This window comes from Uloborus diversus, chromosome 2 (genome assembly GCF_026930045.1).
Source record: "Uloborus diversus isolate 005 chromosome 2, Udiv.v.3.1, whole genome shotgun sequence".
Lineage (NCBI taxonomy): Eukaryota > Metazoa > Arthropoda > Arachnida > Araneae > Uloboridae > Uloborus > Uloborus diversus.
In genome coordinates this window covers 213617707-213634556 of record NC_072732.1, presented here as the reverse complement: position 1 = coordinate 213634556, position 16850 = coordinate 213617707, and the positions used below count along the sequence as shown (strand labels likewise).

At 32.7% G+C, this 16850-nt stretch overlaps 1 protein-coding gene across 1 annotated transcript in view; it reads right to left on the bottom strand.

The window, feature by feature from the left end:
• Positions 1-4163: 4163 nt before the first annotated feature.
• Positions 4164-16850, bottom strand: part of LOC129216786 (S-phase kinase-associated protein 2-like) — a 59846-nt gene continuing 47159 nt past the window's right edge. Inside the window, exons 5-10 of the mRNA XM_054851002.1 lie at positions 16424-16473; positions 16152-16289; positions 15970-16068; positions 12769-12896; positions 9328-9490; positions 4164-4350 (exon numbers count right to left, since the gene is read on the bottom strand). Of these exons, the coding sequence (XP_054706977.1) occupies positions 4164-4350; positions 9328-9490; positions 12769-12896; positions 15970-16068; positions 16152-16289; positions 16424-16473 (765 nt within the window). The remainder of the gene's footprint in view (positions 4351-9327; positions 9491-12768; positions 12897-15969; positions 16069-16151; positions 16290-16423; positions 16474-16850) is intronic.

Below are 16850 nucleotides of genomic sequence, written 5' to 3'. Positions count from 1 at the left end.
CATATTTAAACTAATTTTTAAAAAAATGTTTAGGTTCATCCCCAGTAGTATACTACAGTGAGCAGGTAAAACACAGTACTTACAAAAATGAGTTTTTTAGTTAATCCCCACAAACACTAATAAAATGTTGGAGTAATTTTCGTGCTTTATTTTTAGTGGAAACCAAATAAACAAAGTAAAAAGAAGATGACAAATATGAAAAATTAGCATACTGATATTTACCTGCTCAGGGCAGTGTAATGCAACCCTTCTTAAAAAGACTAGAAATATTTCAAATATTAGATTTAAGAAGTAATTTAAAAAATATAAATTTGATAATCTAGATAGGAATAGAAAAGCATCGAGTATTTATAAAAATTAACAGTAATTGCGATGATGAAGCAGAACTCAAAGTTGTGACTTAATATAGGTACATTAGAAGAAAAAAAAGGTGAACTTACTCTATTATCAAATAACGAAAACAGATAGTGACATAGAATGTCTTTTTAAAAATAAACAGCAATTATCTACATAGAGAAATCTTGTATGCTCAAACTTTTTTTTAGTTTTGGATCTATTATTTTTATATCAGAGTAAACAGTGCACCCAGAAATTTCAAGGTTATTTTTTTATAACAATAGATTTCAAATTGCAAGATTGTAATTATACTTATTTAAAAAAAACAGCGCCTTTTCAGAGCGTATTTTATAGATATTTTGCCAGCTACACCAGAAATTTTTACGTGTGACAAAATTGAAAAACAAACAATCCTATTTTCAAAGTATTTTTTCCAAAGTGTTCCTTTTATATGGAGCACTCCTAAAATTCTCAAGTAAGAAAAATTTCACTGATTTTCAAATTGCTACACATTAATCTAGTAAAGTGGTGAAAATCCAACACACTTTGGTTTGGGAATTTCACCAATTTCAGGGGCAGAATTTACCCAGTAAAATAATACTTTGTCGAGAGGATTTATCCATTCATCACTTCAACTTTTTTTTGAAAAAATATTATTTGTGAAAAACAGTAACATTTTGGGCACTGAAACAAATTAAGGCTGCACGACAAGTGTTGCACTTAGATTTCTCTAAAACTTTCTCTTTTTTCATGAAAATATTTTATGAAATATTTTTAAAACTGGGGGAAAGAAAATGTTGAAATTAAAGTTGCATCCTAGACTATCATGAATAGCTCATTAATGCAAATGGTTAATTATCATTCACCTTAAATTAGATAATTCTAGTTCCTACTAAAGATATCAAAATACTGGAATCTTTACATAGCGCAAAACAAAAAGAGTAATTTTATAACTAGGCATGGGTGCCTACAATTACAAGTGCAAAAAAGTTTAAAAGTTAATTTTACAACAAAGAACAAATTTTAAAAGCTACTGTCCCAGATTTTAAAAAAAGGTTTTAACAAAGTGGGAACACACCAAACATAGTAATTTTCAATTGCATCATTAACAGTATAACACTTAAGGCATTTTTTCCCCTAACAACAAAAAAAGCATAAATGCAAAAAGGATGAAACACAATGACATGAAATTTTAATGATTGATTCCGAAAAAAGCGCTAACAGCCAATTTTATTCAGCGGCATGAATTTTGCTTTTTAGATAAGGATATAATACTCATCAATATGGAAACTTTTCATATATTTTTAAAACAATATAACTTTTAAAAAAGCATGAGAAAGCAAATTTTTACATTTTCATGGAATATGTTTGCAACATTTACTTCAACTACATTTCAGAAAATAATTTTCAAAAAAAAAAAAAAAAAAAAACATGTACATTAAAAGTGAACGATTTTTAAAGATGCCTTAAGTTTTAGCATATATATTATCAAGGATATTCTACAGATTTAAAATAATAATAATAATAGTAATAATAATAAAAACTAAAGCTACAAGTGGAAAACATATTCACAATATTCTTCCAAAATATAACTCTTGCAACTTATAAAATATCCAAGCTATATCATTAAACATCGGTCTCCACATCAACAGCTTGAAATAATATCAAATGCTTGCATTACATAAAAGGCACAATTGATTAAGAAAATACTTATTCTTAAGTATGAAGCTCAAAATTGTGATATGTTGTTTCATAAACTTGTAATTGTCAAGTTGAGTTTAGTTAAGGCACTTTAATACTGGAAAATATTTATCACTCAAAGTAATATTGAGATCAGATACGTTATGGCATGATATCACAGGCAGCTATATAAATGGCAGCATTAAATAAAATTGGCAAATACGATGGAATAAGGGATATGTCTCTGCAATGGAGCCTTGAATGAAAGCCGTGTAAAGTACCTAGAAAAAAAAATGAATCAAAGGTTCATTGGTCACTGTTGGTGATATTTAGAAAGTAAACAATTGAATCATATTAAAAATGCCAAAATGACATTAAATTGGAGTAAAAGGAAATCATGTGATACACATGTCAGCTCGCTTAAAAAGAATTATGGGGGTGAGATTGCGGGAAACTGAATACTCTTCAAAAGAAATTTATTGGGAATAGGAGGGTATTAAACTGCTTACTCTTATCTCGCGGTAGCTAAGAAAGACCATCTTCATTTGATGTTTGTACCTTTCTGATGCTGAAATTTACTGAATTTTTTGTCTAGTTTAAATTTTAATACGTGTGATAGTACATTCGTGAACTACATCAAAGCGATTTGAAAATCATGTCAATAAGAAAGAATGCTTATTTACTTGTATGTTGGATGGATAACTTATTTTAATGATCTCGGTTATATCGCACTTTCGGATGTATCCCGCTTTTTCTTTGTCCCCCGAAAAGAGCGATATAATGAGAGGTTACTGTATTTAAAACTGCCTTTGAGTTTCAGCTTTTTTCAAGCTAAGTTCAAAATAATAGTATATCATTTTTTTAAAGAGAAAAATAGTAAATTTAGTTCCATATCCTTTAAGAATATGAAACAAATATCCACAACAGACTTAGGGAACTGTATTTGATCCTATTCCATTTTTTTCTCAGCATTCTTTACATTTTTTTAATAACACAATACCCAGGGTCTAGAATTCATGGCAAAATGGCTGAATTCTTGTCAAAATTTCTTAGCCTTACTTGAAAATAGTCCAAGCTGAATATTCTCACTTACAAACAATTTCCAAAATCTTATATTGACTTTAAAAAAGCGACAAAGTAAGAGAAGCAAACATGGCAGCAGTAGGGAAATGTTTGGTAAAGTGAAATGGTAAAATATTTCCAGTTTGCAACGCCACCTATCTAACAACATTTTAATTAATTTCTAGAGCATAAAGTTGATTTCAGTCAAAAAATGAGTAGCTCAAGAGATCAGGGAAAAAAGAATACAAGTCATGTTCAAAATTTGATACACATATTGCAAGATTTTGTGGTTTATCAAAAATACTTTTTGTTATTGTAAAATTATAAAGTTTTTGTAATTAATATTTCAAGTATTATTTGAATTTACTGATGTCCAGTGCAGTACTGATGTAATTGATATTAAGCATGGTTTTATTTTTAATGTTTAATTGAATGTCAAGTGCACGGAGGGAAAGTAAATGAGGCAAAGTGAAATAGTTCATTTCCTTCAGAAATTCATTAAATGATTTACGTATTTATTCATTCACTTATATTACCTCATGCATTATTAACTTCTTTATTGTTTCATTCTTTAACCATTCATTCAATGAAAGATTTTTAATAATCAAATAGAAAAAGCTTCATTAGAAAAATATTTTATTTTTAACTTTGCCCCTAACAAAAAGAAAAAAAAGGGGGGGGGACATTTTTCACTAACCACTTCATTTTGCTTCACATTCCTTGACTCTACATACTAGTGTCTAAAAATGCCATTGCTATATATATATATAAACACAAGTAAGCAGGGCCGGATTTAGGGGAGGGCAGGCAGGGCTACTGCCCCGTGGCCTCCACAACAAAGGGGCCCCCCACAGTAAAATTTTTACAAAATATCCTAACTTTTACGGGTCGAAAATATCGGATGTATACATATATATCAAAATATTCGGATATATGTCAAAGTATCGGATATTTTCGAAAAAATGATCTTTTGGAACCTAATTAAGGGCCTCCACTTCTTTGTTGTCCCGGGGCTTCCACACTTCCAAATTTGGCTCTGCAAGTAAGCAATTAAGTGCAATGTTGCTTACTTTGTAGCAAATATTTCAGTCTCTGACTCGAAGGCCCCAAATACTTGTCCTTCGTATTCCCGTGGTAGGTCGAGCGACAGTAGAAAATATGCACTGGTTAATCTTCACATCTGGCAGGAAACTACGCAGGTCAGCAAGGGCATCTTCCATCAGAGTGCGAAATATTTCCAGCTTTTTGAAGTTCTTCAGTTCCTTCAAAATTCTGAAAGAGGATACAAATTCTGTTGATGTCAAATGATCACTGAATGATGAATGTAGTTCTCATAATTTAAAAATTACATATTTGACATTTAAGAACTTGCTTTGAATAAAGTTGCATTCAGTATTCTACAGTCAGTCTCTGCAGAAATGATTTTTGGCGATATTTGAAGAAATATGTGGTGGATTCAATACCAACAATAGGGAAATGTTGGAATCTGAAGTTTGTTTCACGCTTTTTCTTCAGCGGAAACTAAATAAGCAAGCTTGTACAATAAAGCTAGCGTACAATAGACGATGAAAATGCAAAAAAAAAAAGAAAGAAAGAAAATTTTGCAGTTACTACCCTTTACCTGCCCACGCCCCATGGCACAGTAATACAGTCGAAAATTAACTTTATAGACCCTAGCCACACTAACCCCAGTTGACCCTAAGAGTCAGCATTAAACTAGTAGATGGGATAATAGATTACATCTCTTTAACCATTAAAAAACAACTCTTCCTTTATCACTGTTCATATGTTCATTCAGTCAAGAATTTCATGTTCAAAATTATATCACAATGAACTTCCGGAGGGGAGAAAAATGGAGCAGTACATAAACAAAAATTTATGAGGAATAGAACTTCAGAGGATCTGAATGGAAAACAGTGGGTTTTTTTTAGAATAGAACTTCTGGTACAACAGATCTCTGGTCGCAGTGCTTGGCTTTCATTTCATAGAATAGAACCAATAATAAAGAAAACTAACAAATTAAAAAGATGAAACTGCATACTTTTATAAGATGCTATGAACATTTTAGAGAATCTTGATTGATTTATAACAAATGTCTGAAGTTCGAAATACAGGTTTTGCCAAGTGCAAAAGTTCCCGCTCTATTATACAGAGATTTTTAACAATTATAGGTTAAATTTTAAGTGTTGTTCTACATCTGACAAAGATGTTCATTGAAAGGCTACTGCTTTGTAGGGAAGGGGGGTGGGGCTGAAAATTCAGTAAATTGAAAATGTTGAACTTAACAGTAATAAATAAATGCATTGATTATTTTCATTTAAGGAACATTTTTACACCAAATTATCACACATAACATACATATGTATACACAAGCAAAATCTGAAATATTTACGAAAATGAAACAAATTAGTTCATTTAAAAGCTTTTTACGATGGTATACTTATGAAGTAAATGAAGTATGAAATAATATGTTTTATAGCAGTTATGAAGCATTTGTATTTTCAGTAAATTTCACTGTGTTCATCTGTCGTATGGCAGTTTCATTGCCATATGACAATGAAACTGTTATACAACAATCATACAATCATGCACGTACAATATTAAAAACAGAAAAAATTGGAGATGAGGGGTAAAATGTTTGAGTCTTGAACATTAAAAGCCATAATATGGGGAAATAATACACTCTAAGACAAAAAAAAGTTGCACCAGGAAGGTGTGGACCGATGTGAATGAAATTTGGAGGGATGGTTCTTCTGCCTAAGATATGCAAATGATTAAATTTCCAGGTTAAGGTTGCGCATGCAACGCGCGCTGGGTGGCCCTAAGCACAGCGCAAGACCAACTATATAAGGGCGTCCAGTAGAGCAGCAATTTTAATTTAACTCAATCTGATTTGTTAGTTACGTCGTTTAACATTGGATTATGCCTCGAAATAAAGTGTGCGAGCAATTTACACAACCAGGAGTGTTCGGAAGTGGTCGCATAATTGGCCTCCGAGAAGCTGGATGGTCATTTCGACGGATAGCACAGCACGTTGGTTACACTGATGTTACTGTTGCACGCATTTGGCGGCAGTGGACTCAACAAGGCACATATCAGCGTCAACCAGGCTCAGGGAGGCCGAGAAAAACCGTACCGAGGGAGGACCGGAGGCTCGTAAGGCAAGCTCGTAACGATCCAACCAGCACAGTTGCAGACATCTAACGGGCTGTGGGACCTTTAATCAATCAGCCAATAAGTGGTCGCACCATTTGCCGACGGCTGCACGACGTGGGACTGCGCTCACGTAGACCGTTACGACGACTGCCATTAACAGCATTGCATCGTCGGAAAAGATTGGAATGGTGCCGTACAAGACGGACATGGAGCGTCGAATGGTATCGCGTAGTCTTCACTGACGAGTCCCGCTTCTGTCTTGGTGGAAACGACAATAGAATCCACGTGTGGAGGCAACGTGGTCAGCGCCAAGATTTACGGTTTATTGTACAGCGTCATACGTCCACGAGACCTGGTGTCATGGTGTGGGGCGCAATTGCATATGATGCAAAATCACCTCTAGTGTTCATTAACGATGCTTTGACCGGCCAACATTAAGTTCAAGAGTCCTGCAGCCAGTTGCTTTGCCATTCCTGAGCACCCGTGTTCGGCCGCTATTCCAACAAGACAACGCTCGACCCCCATATTGCTGCCGTCTCTAAAGCTTGTCTTCAAGGCCTAGACAGCATGGAGTGGCCGGCATATTCACCAGACCTGTCCCCAATCGAGAATGTGTGGGATGCCATGGGACGAGATGTTAACACTCCACCCGTACCTTGAAATCTGCCGGAACTCCGTAACAAAGTTAAAGCAGCATGGGATAGACTACCACAGGACTTCATTAAGAACCTGTACGATTCGTTACCAAGACGATTAGCATGTTGTATTCGGAATAATGGCGGCCATACCCCATACTGAATGTTACCCATTTTGTGCATGTTGTTCAATAAATTTTGCTTATATCGTTCTCATTTTCTAATCATTCACTCTTCCATATACACTTAAGATACCTTCCAAATGTCATTGTATTCTAAGACTTCCTTCATGGTGCAACTTTTTTTTTGTCTTAGAGTGTAAATTGCTGGTACTAAAAAATGCTATAAAAATATTATTTGCTTTGATTTGCCCTTTTATCTTAATATATAAAAATCTTCTGTGCATACTTTTGTCACCATAAGGCTTTTAAACGGCTGACCAATTTTGATCAAATTTTTTGTATGTAATTAAGTAGTGGCAAGTATGGTTTTGAAGCGCAATGGATCGAATCGGAAACATTTTTGTTAATTAAACATTAGATGGTTATAGCTCCCAAATGATCAATATTTATTTTAACCTGTTGTTGAGCGAGAACTGAAATAAATATTTAACCTGTTGCCAAAGGACAATAAGAAAGCCAGCTCCGCTTTTCATAATGAAATTTCCTACTGTGATATGTCGACTGAGAATAGATGAAACGTAGAGAGAGAGAGAGTGAAGCCTTCATTTCTTGAAAGCAATGATTTCAGGTCCCGTGATATATTTTAAAATAAAGTACTGCAAGGTTCACGCAAAAGGTGTATTTTGTCGTTGTAGCTGAACCATGTGAACGGATCGGTGCTTTAGGTTTTCCTAACTAAATGATCAAAAAGTACCATACCTAGCAATATTTGTTTCTCGGCTGAAATCCTCGGCTGAGTTTTGGCACCAATGTCAAGAATACTTTAAGGATAATCTAACTAATCAGTACATCATTAAAGGAAAAGATGATGGAATTTAAAGACAAAACAAATTTTATTTTCGTCCAGATAAATTACAACAGGGTATAACAGGAAATATCCAACGTTGTTTAGCACAAATAAACAGATTTCAGAATACACGTGTTTCGAGGTTTCAAGGAACCCCTTTTTCAATTCAAAGGTGTGAGCTTCTAGATGTAAAGACACCCAGTAAAAGCAGTGAAAATGGACAGTAGACAGTTTAAATATCAAAATAAGCAATAACAAAAGCAAAACAAGACTTTGAGTTCCGTTTTGTCTTGTTTTGCTTTTGTTATTGCTTATTTTGATATTTAAACTGTCTACTGTTCATTTTCATTGCTTTTACTGGGTGTCTTTACATCTAGAACCTCACACCTTTGAATTGAAAAAGGGGTTCCTTGAAACCTCGAAACACGTGTATTCTGAAATCTGTTTATTTGTGCTAAACAACGTTGGATATTTCCTGTTATTCCTCGGCACAAAGGTATTTATTTATTGCTTACAACAGGGTAGTTCTGTACACAAAAGATCAGTGCAGTGGAAGATCTTTATCTTTGGTGGAAAGAACAAATTAGGCAATGTATGAAGCTTAAAAAGTTTTAGTTCAAAAGATCGGACCACTAATCGGTCGGAGTTGGCTTCGCTTACCAATTGGTTGGATTACAGTAACGTGGTGGCTTGGTGGCTTTGGCTAGAAACAACAGAGTTGCGTGATCATTTTTTTACATTTTAAAGATACTGTTAATGTAATTCATTGTATTTTTTTTATTTGGCGAAATATTTCAAATTGCAAAAATTGTTTTTCATTTTTAAAGAGTGTTTAGTCATTTTAGTTGAAGAATGTTTATTTTACATCGGGAAGGGGTTGAGGTATGAGTGATTTTCGTTTATTCAGAGAACTGTTTTTACCTTTACCATTTTTCTAAACAATATCCTTTCGATTGTTTCATTATTTTTCATATGGAGGGATGTTGCAGCGGGATTTCCCGTTTGTTCTAGATGGGTAGTTAGATTTTTACACTTAATATCCGAGGATGCTTTTTATCTTTTGATTATGGCTGAAAGAACAAACCATCAAGTACAAGAGAAAAAATAGTTAATAAAACAACTACTCAGTGGGCATTAGATAAATCAAGTTGTAATAAATACTATACGCATTCTGACACCAAGCAGCTTAAAACATTTTCTTTTTACTTATTTTTTTCAACAAAACGGTTGAAACACCTGATAGTTTGTTGAAATTTTTTAACTTTTCAATTTACAAAGTTTGAACAGAACAACGTCTGTCGGGTCCTCTAGTTGACATATATTTATTGTGTGGAGCAACTTTTATGCATTGAGTAATAAACAGTATAAATATCCCCCCCCCCCCCCAAAAAAAAGTTAAAAATAAATAAAAATATTTAAACCTTTGGAACGGAATAACAATGCCTTTTCTAAAAAACTTTGCATTCTCGAACTAGGAATTTCTTCTTACCTGTAACTCATGGTAGGGATGTTATAGGATCGACTAGTATGCAAGTGTTCCAGCTTTAGACAGTTTTTGACTATGATATTTAGTGCTGCTTCACTCAACATAGGAGAATCACTGATATCAAGCTCAATTAAGTTAGGACACCGTTTGGTGATATCAGCAACACCTAAGAAATGGAAAAATTTAAATGATTAATTAGAATCTTAATTACAGTAAAATCGTATTAGGGTGAATACTATTACAAAGAAATATTCCATTCAACAAAATAAATGTTCAGTCCTATTTTAATTGCAATTACATTGCTTGAATTCCATCAAAACAGACAAGATTTGAGGTTTCTTGTTGTAAAGGGATTTAACTACAGTAGTAAATATTCAGCAACATTTTAATAAAAAGATGATTAATAACTAAGTGCTTTCCTTTTGCAGAAAAAAGAACTTGAAAATCAAAGCACTAAATTGCTCCTTAGTTACAGCGTAGAATCAGAAACTAAAAACAGGTTCTGATAACTTCGAAACCAGGCGCATCATTTAAAAAATTTTCGGGGAAAGGGGGGGGGGGGGCGGGTCCATAAGTCTATGCTACATCGAAAAACAAAATCCATGCCAACTTATGGGTATACATTGATTTCTCAAAGTTGGGGAGGGAGGCGGGAAGAGAATACCCCTTCCCAACACCTTTAACTTTATTTACTACTAGCGGTACCCGAACGGCATCGCCCGTAGTAGAAAATTAAAAGGTCATTTGGTTCGCCTGCATATTTATTAATAATGGATGATGAATTTCTTGCCAATTTTCCATGTTCATTTGCTCGCCCATGTTACGATTCCACGTTATGATAATTTGGTAATTTACTCGTCAATGATATGAAAATATCCTCGGTGAAATGTTCTTAAAATTGAAATAGCAAAAGAACAAAATCAAATTTTTGAAAAATCGCTTTGAGGTGATCACTCCTATGCTACAAACTAATTCTGTGCCAAATTTCATGAAAATCGGTCGAACGGTCTAGGCGCTATGCACGTAACAGACATCAAGACATCCCGAGACACTTTCAGCTTTATTATTAGTAAAGGTAATGGACATCGACCAAATGTATGTATAGAACAACTTTGTCTATCTGGATTGTTACGAAAGGAAGTAAATTATTTTCCAAAAGTGTTAGCAACCTTAATTTGCATTAGGTTTTTTCTCATTCGTTCATTCCTTCTTGCAACAAGATCGCGTCAGCAGAATATGCAAATTGCCGGTAGCATTTAAGCTCCCGGCACTTTGCCTCATCCTCTTCCCTTTCAATTTCAACCCAAGTCAGACTTGGTTGTTTATTTCGGCAGCTCAGTTGAGTCTGTCCGTTTTTGCCGATAGCTTCGGCTTATTGCTCTTGACATGATATCATAGCTCAGTATGTTTAACGTTTCATACTTTGACTTAGAATGTCTTCAGAACGGCTTCAGAAGTCATTTAAAGTATTATGAGCAACTTAATATTGTAAAGAGCGTATTCTCAATACTTCCTTTAACATGTCATTGTATATATCATAGCCATAATAAACAAGTTACTTTTTAAATTTGGCTCTTCATGATGTTGCACAAGATAAATATGTTTCTTCAAGAAGTATCATACGTCCTGGTTGAGCTTCCACTTAAAGTTAATAAGTTGAGCACTTTTAAAAGCTCACAGTTTAACATGGATTAACTGGGACCAAAAGCAATCCAGATAACATGGTTAATTAACAAAGCAAATTCTTAACTAAGCAGAATTACTCCTTATTGCAATAAAAATAATGCTTGTTCACAAAACAGCATAGAACAACAAGCAAATGCGGCTTGCAATCCTGCTTTCCGGCTATAGTGTGGTTATTTGTATTCATAGAATTGTTTACATGACATTAAAAAAATATAAAAATACTTTCTCACATCCTTCTTTTTTTAACAAAGAATTGGACCATGTCTTCCATTTCAAACACTTGTGATGTTTGAATGAATAATAATAGGTCAGCTGGAGTGGTTTTAGGCTGACTCTCCAACACTTCTCAAGTACGCCATGTCTGTTAGACACCATAAATGATTGTACAATCTGTGCAGGGGGAATTGTATGTTTAATCAAAGGAAAAAGGAAATACTGGACATACTTATAGCTATTCTTTTGCTATCGACTTTAAATTATTAAGGTAAATATAAATAAAAAACAACCCTGTTATAAAAATTTCTCTGCCAAGAAAACCATAATTTATTCCTCGCAGAAAAGAATGCCTTCACCCTAAACCCTCAGCCTTAAAAAGTTATGATATCTAGTTTGCCAAGTATCTGCCAAACTACCATCCTCCCTATATGCAATATACCAGACAGCCCGGTTGTCACATCCAGGGACTGCAGTTTCGTTCTTATTAGAGCTCATCAATCTAAATTAGTGAATAACCGAGCAGGAGACAGATGTCACCAGCCTCCTCTAAGGAACATAAAAATTATCTGTATCAATCATATGAATGTTAATTATTCACAGACTTAATGAGTATTTTTATTTCTGAATTATATAACCTTGTAAAATTTTTGCAAACAAAAAGCTAATGCTATCAAAAGAAAAAATGAGTAAAGTAGCTAATGTTTAAGTAATTCAATCACAATTAATAAAAATGTAAAGTAAAATAATAATTCTAAAATACATACAAACATAAAAAATTACAATTGACAAATATACTAATATATCATGATTTTTAAATAGTTTTTTCTTGACTTAATTTTACGATATTTTATGTTTATGATACTGTGCTGTTTTCTGTATTTTTTTTAGGGCACAAACATATATGTAATCAGTTTTATAGAGCACATTAATATGATAGTCAATATTCAATGTAACAGCATGTATCAGTATCAGTTATACATTTTTTAACGATATTAAATTATCACATTTCATATGATTACAAAATCATTTATCCATAAATACCATTTTAAGTACATAAATTTTTACATAAAATATATATGTATACATGAAAAATGATGAATAATGAAAAAAAAAAAAAAAAAAACATCTGCTTTAAGTGTCTACCAGTATATTTTTATAATAATACAAAACTGAATTGAGGATAAAGTTACTACATTGAGACTTTAGTTTGGGCTGATTGAAAATATACGATACACACCAAAATGTGATATTTTTAAATCCTGCTAGAAAAAACTGTTAAAAGAGATAAGATAATAAATTTTGTTCCAATAGCATCCTACAGAATGTTACTGAAAATTGAAAAAGCATGAAGTACTAATCTCAATTTCTTTCAAAAAAACATAATTTTGCAACAATCAAAATCAAATTGAGGCCTGAAAAGATTGAAAAGATTTTTTGCGGTTCAAGGTAAATGAAAATATTTGCAATTTTAAATACATAAAAATGATCTTGTGTTGTCTATAGCAATGATAAATAGAAACATTTAAAAACAGGGTAGCAAACCTTCATAAGCTAATGCATTTCTATGACCACTAATATTGAACCTTCTGAGCGAGTGAGGAAGGCATGGTAGAAATACTTCCATGTCTGCAAAGCGCAGGTCTGTCCAAGCAAGGTTCCATTCTTTCAATCTGCAGAGGCAACTCATATTATAATTCAAAGTGACATGCATAAAACAAAAACTACAAATTTTTTAAAAATATTTTTTTTATTTGATTACATCGATCAGTATGTCATATTGTACCTGAAAATGAAACGTAACTTACAGTGGAGGATTATGTGCTTAAAAACATTGTGTAGTCAAAACAATTATGATGCCGGTAAACAGGTGGAAAAATATGATTGAAAAGTAAATTCAAAGTGCAAAGGCAAATGTTTAAAAAGAAAAAAAAAATGTTAGCTTATTCTTTTCAATTGCATTTTTTTTCGTGCACTCCATAATTGTGAGTGCATATTTTCAAAGAGAAGTAGTTATTTTCAGACAATTCAAGGGGTCAATGGATAAAGGTGTTAACTGACAAATCATATGTTTGACAAATTACAGTTTTAACTGATAGAAAACTTATGGTTATCTATTAGGTAACACCTTTATCATCCAGGATCTCTGGAAATACACAGGTTATGACTTTCAATGTTAGCTTATATGAAAAATAATCATTTAGCACTTTTACCCGTCCATAAAACCCATTTTTCAAAAAAAATGTCAGTTAACACCTTTATCCACTAATCCCTTTAATTACTTTCGCATAAAATATTTTTAACTCTATTTTTGACATAAAGTAATGATATATCAGAAGATTAAAAAAAAACTTATAAACTCTTATTCAGGAAGTTTTGAAAAACTTGATTGCAAAAGTAATTTTGGGTCAAAAAATTCTTTATTTTTGATAATATGAGTTTCAATTCAATTTCTTGAAAACACTGCATTGACAGTAAATTTATCACAAAGTTTTAAAGTAGGTTATATTTTAAAATCTCACGTGGTTTTAATTTTAAATATGCGATCCCATTGTTTATGGAATGGAACACGTAGTCAGATTTAAAAGTTCTATGTCAAACTGATTTACAAAAAATAAATAAAAACACACACCCAAATGTTAGTGCTAAGTTTTTAGAAATAAAGCATTTTGTTGTCCTTTTGAATTTAAAAATAAGAATTCATACACCAATACAAAAATAGTGGGAGAGAGAAAGGGATATCAAAACTATATTTCTACTCGCAACATACACACCAAAGAGATTTTAATCAACGCGGTTCACAAAACTGAAATGTTAAACGCAAATCGGATTTTTCAATGAATTTACACAAATTGTATACATTAGAATAACATACAAATACTTAGTTTTACAGCAATTAGTAATTTTAAAACATCAAAGTTCATATTTCATTTTGGAAAATAGTTTAATTCCCAAGGAATTAAAAATTTTAACAGTGATTTGGAAAGGAAAAATTCACTACAATTGTCAAAGAAAAAATCTTTTTAAAAAAGAAGCACAATTTAAATCAAAACAAATAGTACACAAATCTTTCCTACATACGTGTAACAGTTTATAACTAAATATTTTTTTTCAGTTACTGAGTCCTTATACAAAATTCTGAGATTTTAAAAAACAAATAAAATAAAATAAATAACAGTATATAATTACAAAATGGCAAACTATTCTAACATCATTGCAATGGATGTCCTTATTTAAATACAAAATACAACTTATGGCATAGGTCTCTATAACTTGCTCTGTAGATAGCATTTTGTAAATGTCCAACCACCTTTTAATAAAGGAATTTGATTTCAAATACCCCCAAAGGAATTAGTCTCAAGGGTAAAGTCATAGAACTTAACTCGCTAAAAAACACACACACAAGTTAGTGCTAAGTTTTTAGAAATGAAGCATTTAGTCTTGTTTGGCTATGAGCTATTGAGGGTATGGTCCTGGCTGTTGAGGCTAGGCTAGTTACCTTTGTAATGTAGAACTTGGATATCAACTCCGACATCAGTGTTGCCAGCGAACACACAAAACAGATCATCCTCATATATACAGGGTGATTATAATTAAAGTTCCACTTTCAAAACGCTGTAAAAATAAAACCACTGGTCAGAATGACGTCAAACTTCAACGGAATATTATCAAAGAAGGGGGAAAATGAATGGCAGAAGAAAAATAAATAGTTGGAATTTTTAGCAATAGATGGCTCTGCAGGTGTCAAAATATGTAAATCAAAACACCTGTCATGCGCACCACACATTGAAGTTGCCATTTCACTACAGTGTGGCTGTAACGATCACCTGATCTTAACCCGTGTGACTTCTGGTTATGGGGCTATCTGAAAACTTTTGTGTTCAATGCTCTGATTGCAAACTTTGCTGAGCTGAAGGCATACATTGCACAACACATTCTAAATGTGACCCCGGAAACACTTCATGCTGTATCTTGATTTCAACTTGTTTAAGAAAACGGGCAGGGGACAGCATATTGAACATCTTTTGCGCCAGTCTCACGAAAATTAAAGAACGATTTGATTTCTACTGATGCTTTTTCTGCGGTTTTTGGCCTCAGGACAATTAAAAATCGATTTAATTAAATTATGATGCTTACAGCGCCATCTATTGCTAAAAATTCCAACTATTTATTTTTTTTCTGCCATACGTTCCCCCCGTCTTTGATGATATTACGTTCAAATTTGACGTCATTCTGACCAGTGGTTTTATTTTTACAGCGTTTTGAAAGTGGAACTTTAATTATAACCATCCTGTATAATAGCGAATGATCAAGTAATGCTCCTGAGGTCATCAACAATGAAACTCGCACCATGGCATGATAATTTGTCAATATATTTGGTAATGTTTGACATGCAGGAAAATGCTTTATTTTAACAAGGCTGAACTCACTCCGGTAACTTAACTTTTTTACTGGCAAGACTGCAATTTTCGGAGAATGAAGAAATGAGAAAGTGCTCTACAATGAATACTACCTACTGGAGTTTAGGTTAATTCACTGGAGTTAGGGTTACAATTTCAAGTATCAATATATCACCAAACATTCGCAATGGCTTCGTTCAAATGTAGAAGCAATTTTCACCCGTCATACCTTGACAGGCGATTTTATAGTTGTTGAATACTCCCTCTTTTGTAATTATGGAGTTCTTTTATGATAAATGTGTTCATCTTGAACACTCAGAGTTTAAATACATAACAAGTATCTTACTTAGAACAGCTTTCACAAATTTTGACAAGCCCTCTTGACGTCAGACCTTGACACATAGCCATATTTAAAACAATCAGTTCTGTATTTTGAGCAATGTTTCTGGAAAAAAAAGAAGAGATAGAAATGGTGTTAATTTAACTTTTGGAAATAATACTTGCAGAAAAAAAATTGAATCGTCTTACCTGCAACAGGCTTCGTTCAAAGTACAATTTTCAAGGCTTAACTTTTTTAGCTTATTACACACAAGAAGTAGACATGCAAGATTTTCTTCCGAAACAGTTACCATGCTTAAATCTAAGTACTGAAGTTTGCAAAAAGACCTGAAAAGTCAAAAGGAAGTATTGCAAGAAACATAGTTAGAATGTGGAAATATGGCGAAGATTGAGGCGGAAACATTAAGTAAAATGTAACTTAAAATTCAAAGTTGTCAAAATTATTTTCCATAAAAACTTACATATTTGTTGCTAAAACATCTGGATCAACTAAGAAAACAGGAGATTTTATCTGAAACAAAGTTGTCTACATTAAAAACAAAATCAAAGGGGCGACACAATTCATGATTTAAAATTTTGATTCATTTGAACCATGAATATTAAATTGTGATGCTAAGAATTAACGCAGATTTTCTTTAAACAAAAGATTTTCCTTTTAAGCTTACTTACTCTTTGCATTACTTATTCTAAACTAGCATTACTTATTATTCTTTGTTATTCTCATTACTAAACATTTAGCTAAATTTTAAGCATAACACGAAGTTTTAAATTGTATCAAAAAATAAAACATACAGATAAAAAGTAAATTTCAGAAAAAAAATCATAATATTCCTTATTTTTTCTGTTTCTCATTACTTCTGATTTAGTTGTGTGTGGGGGGGGGGGGGG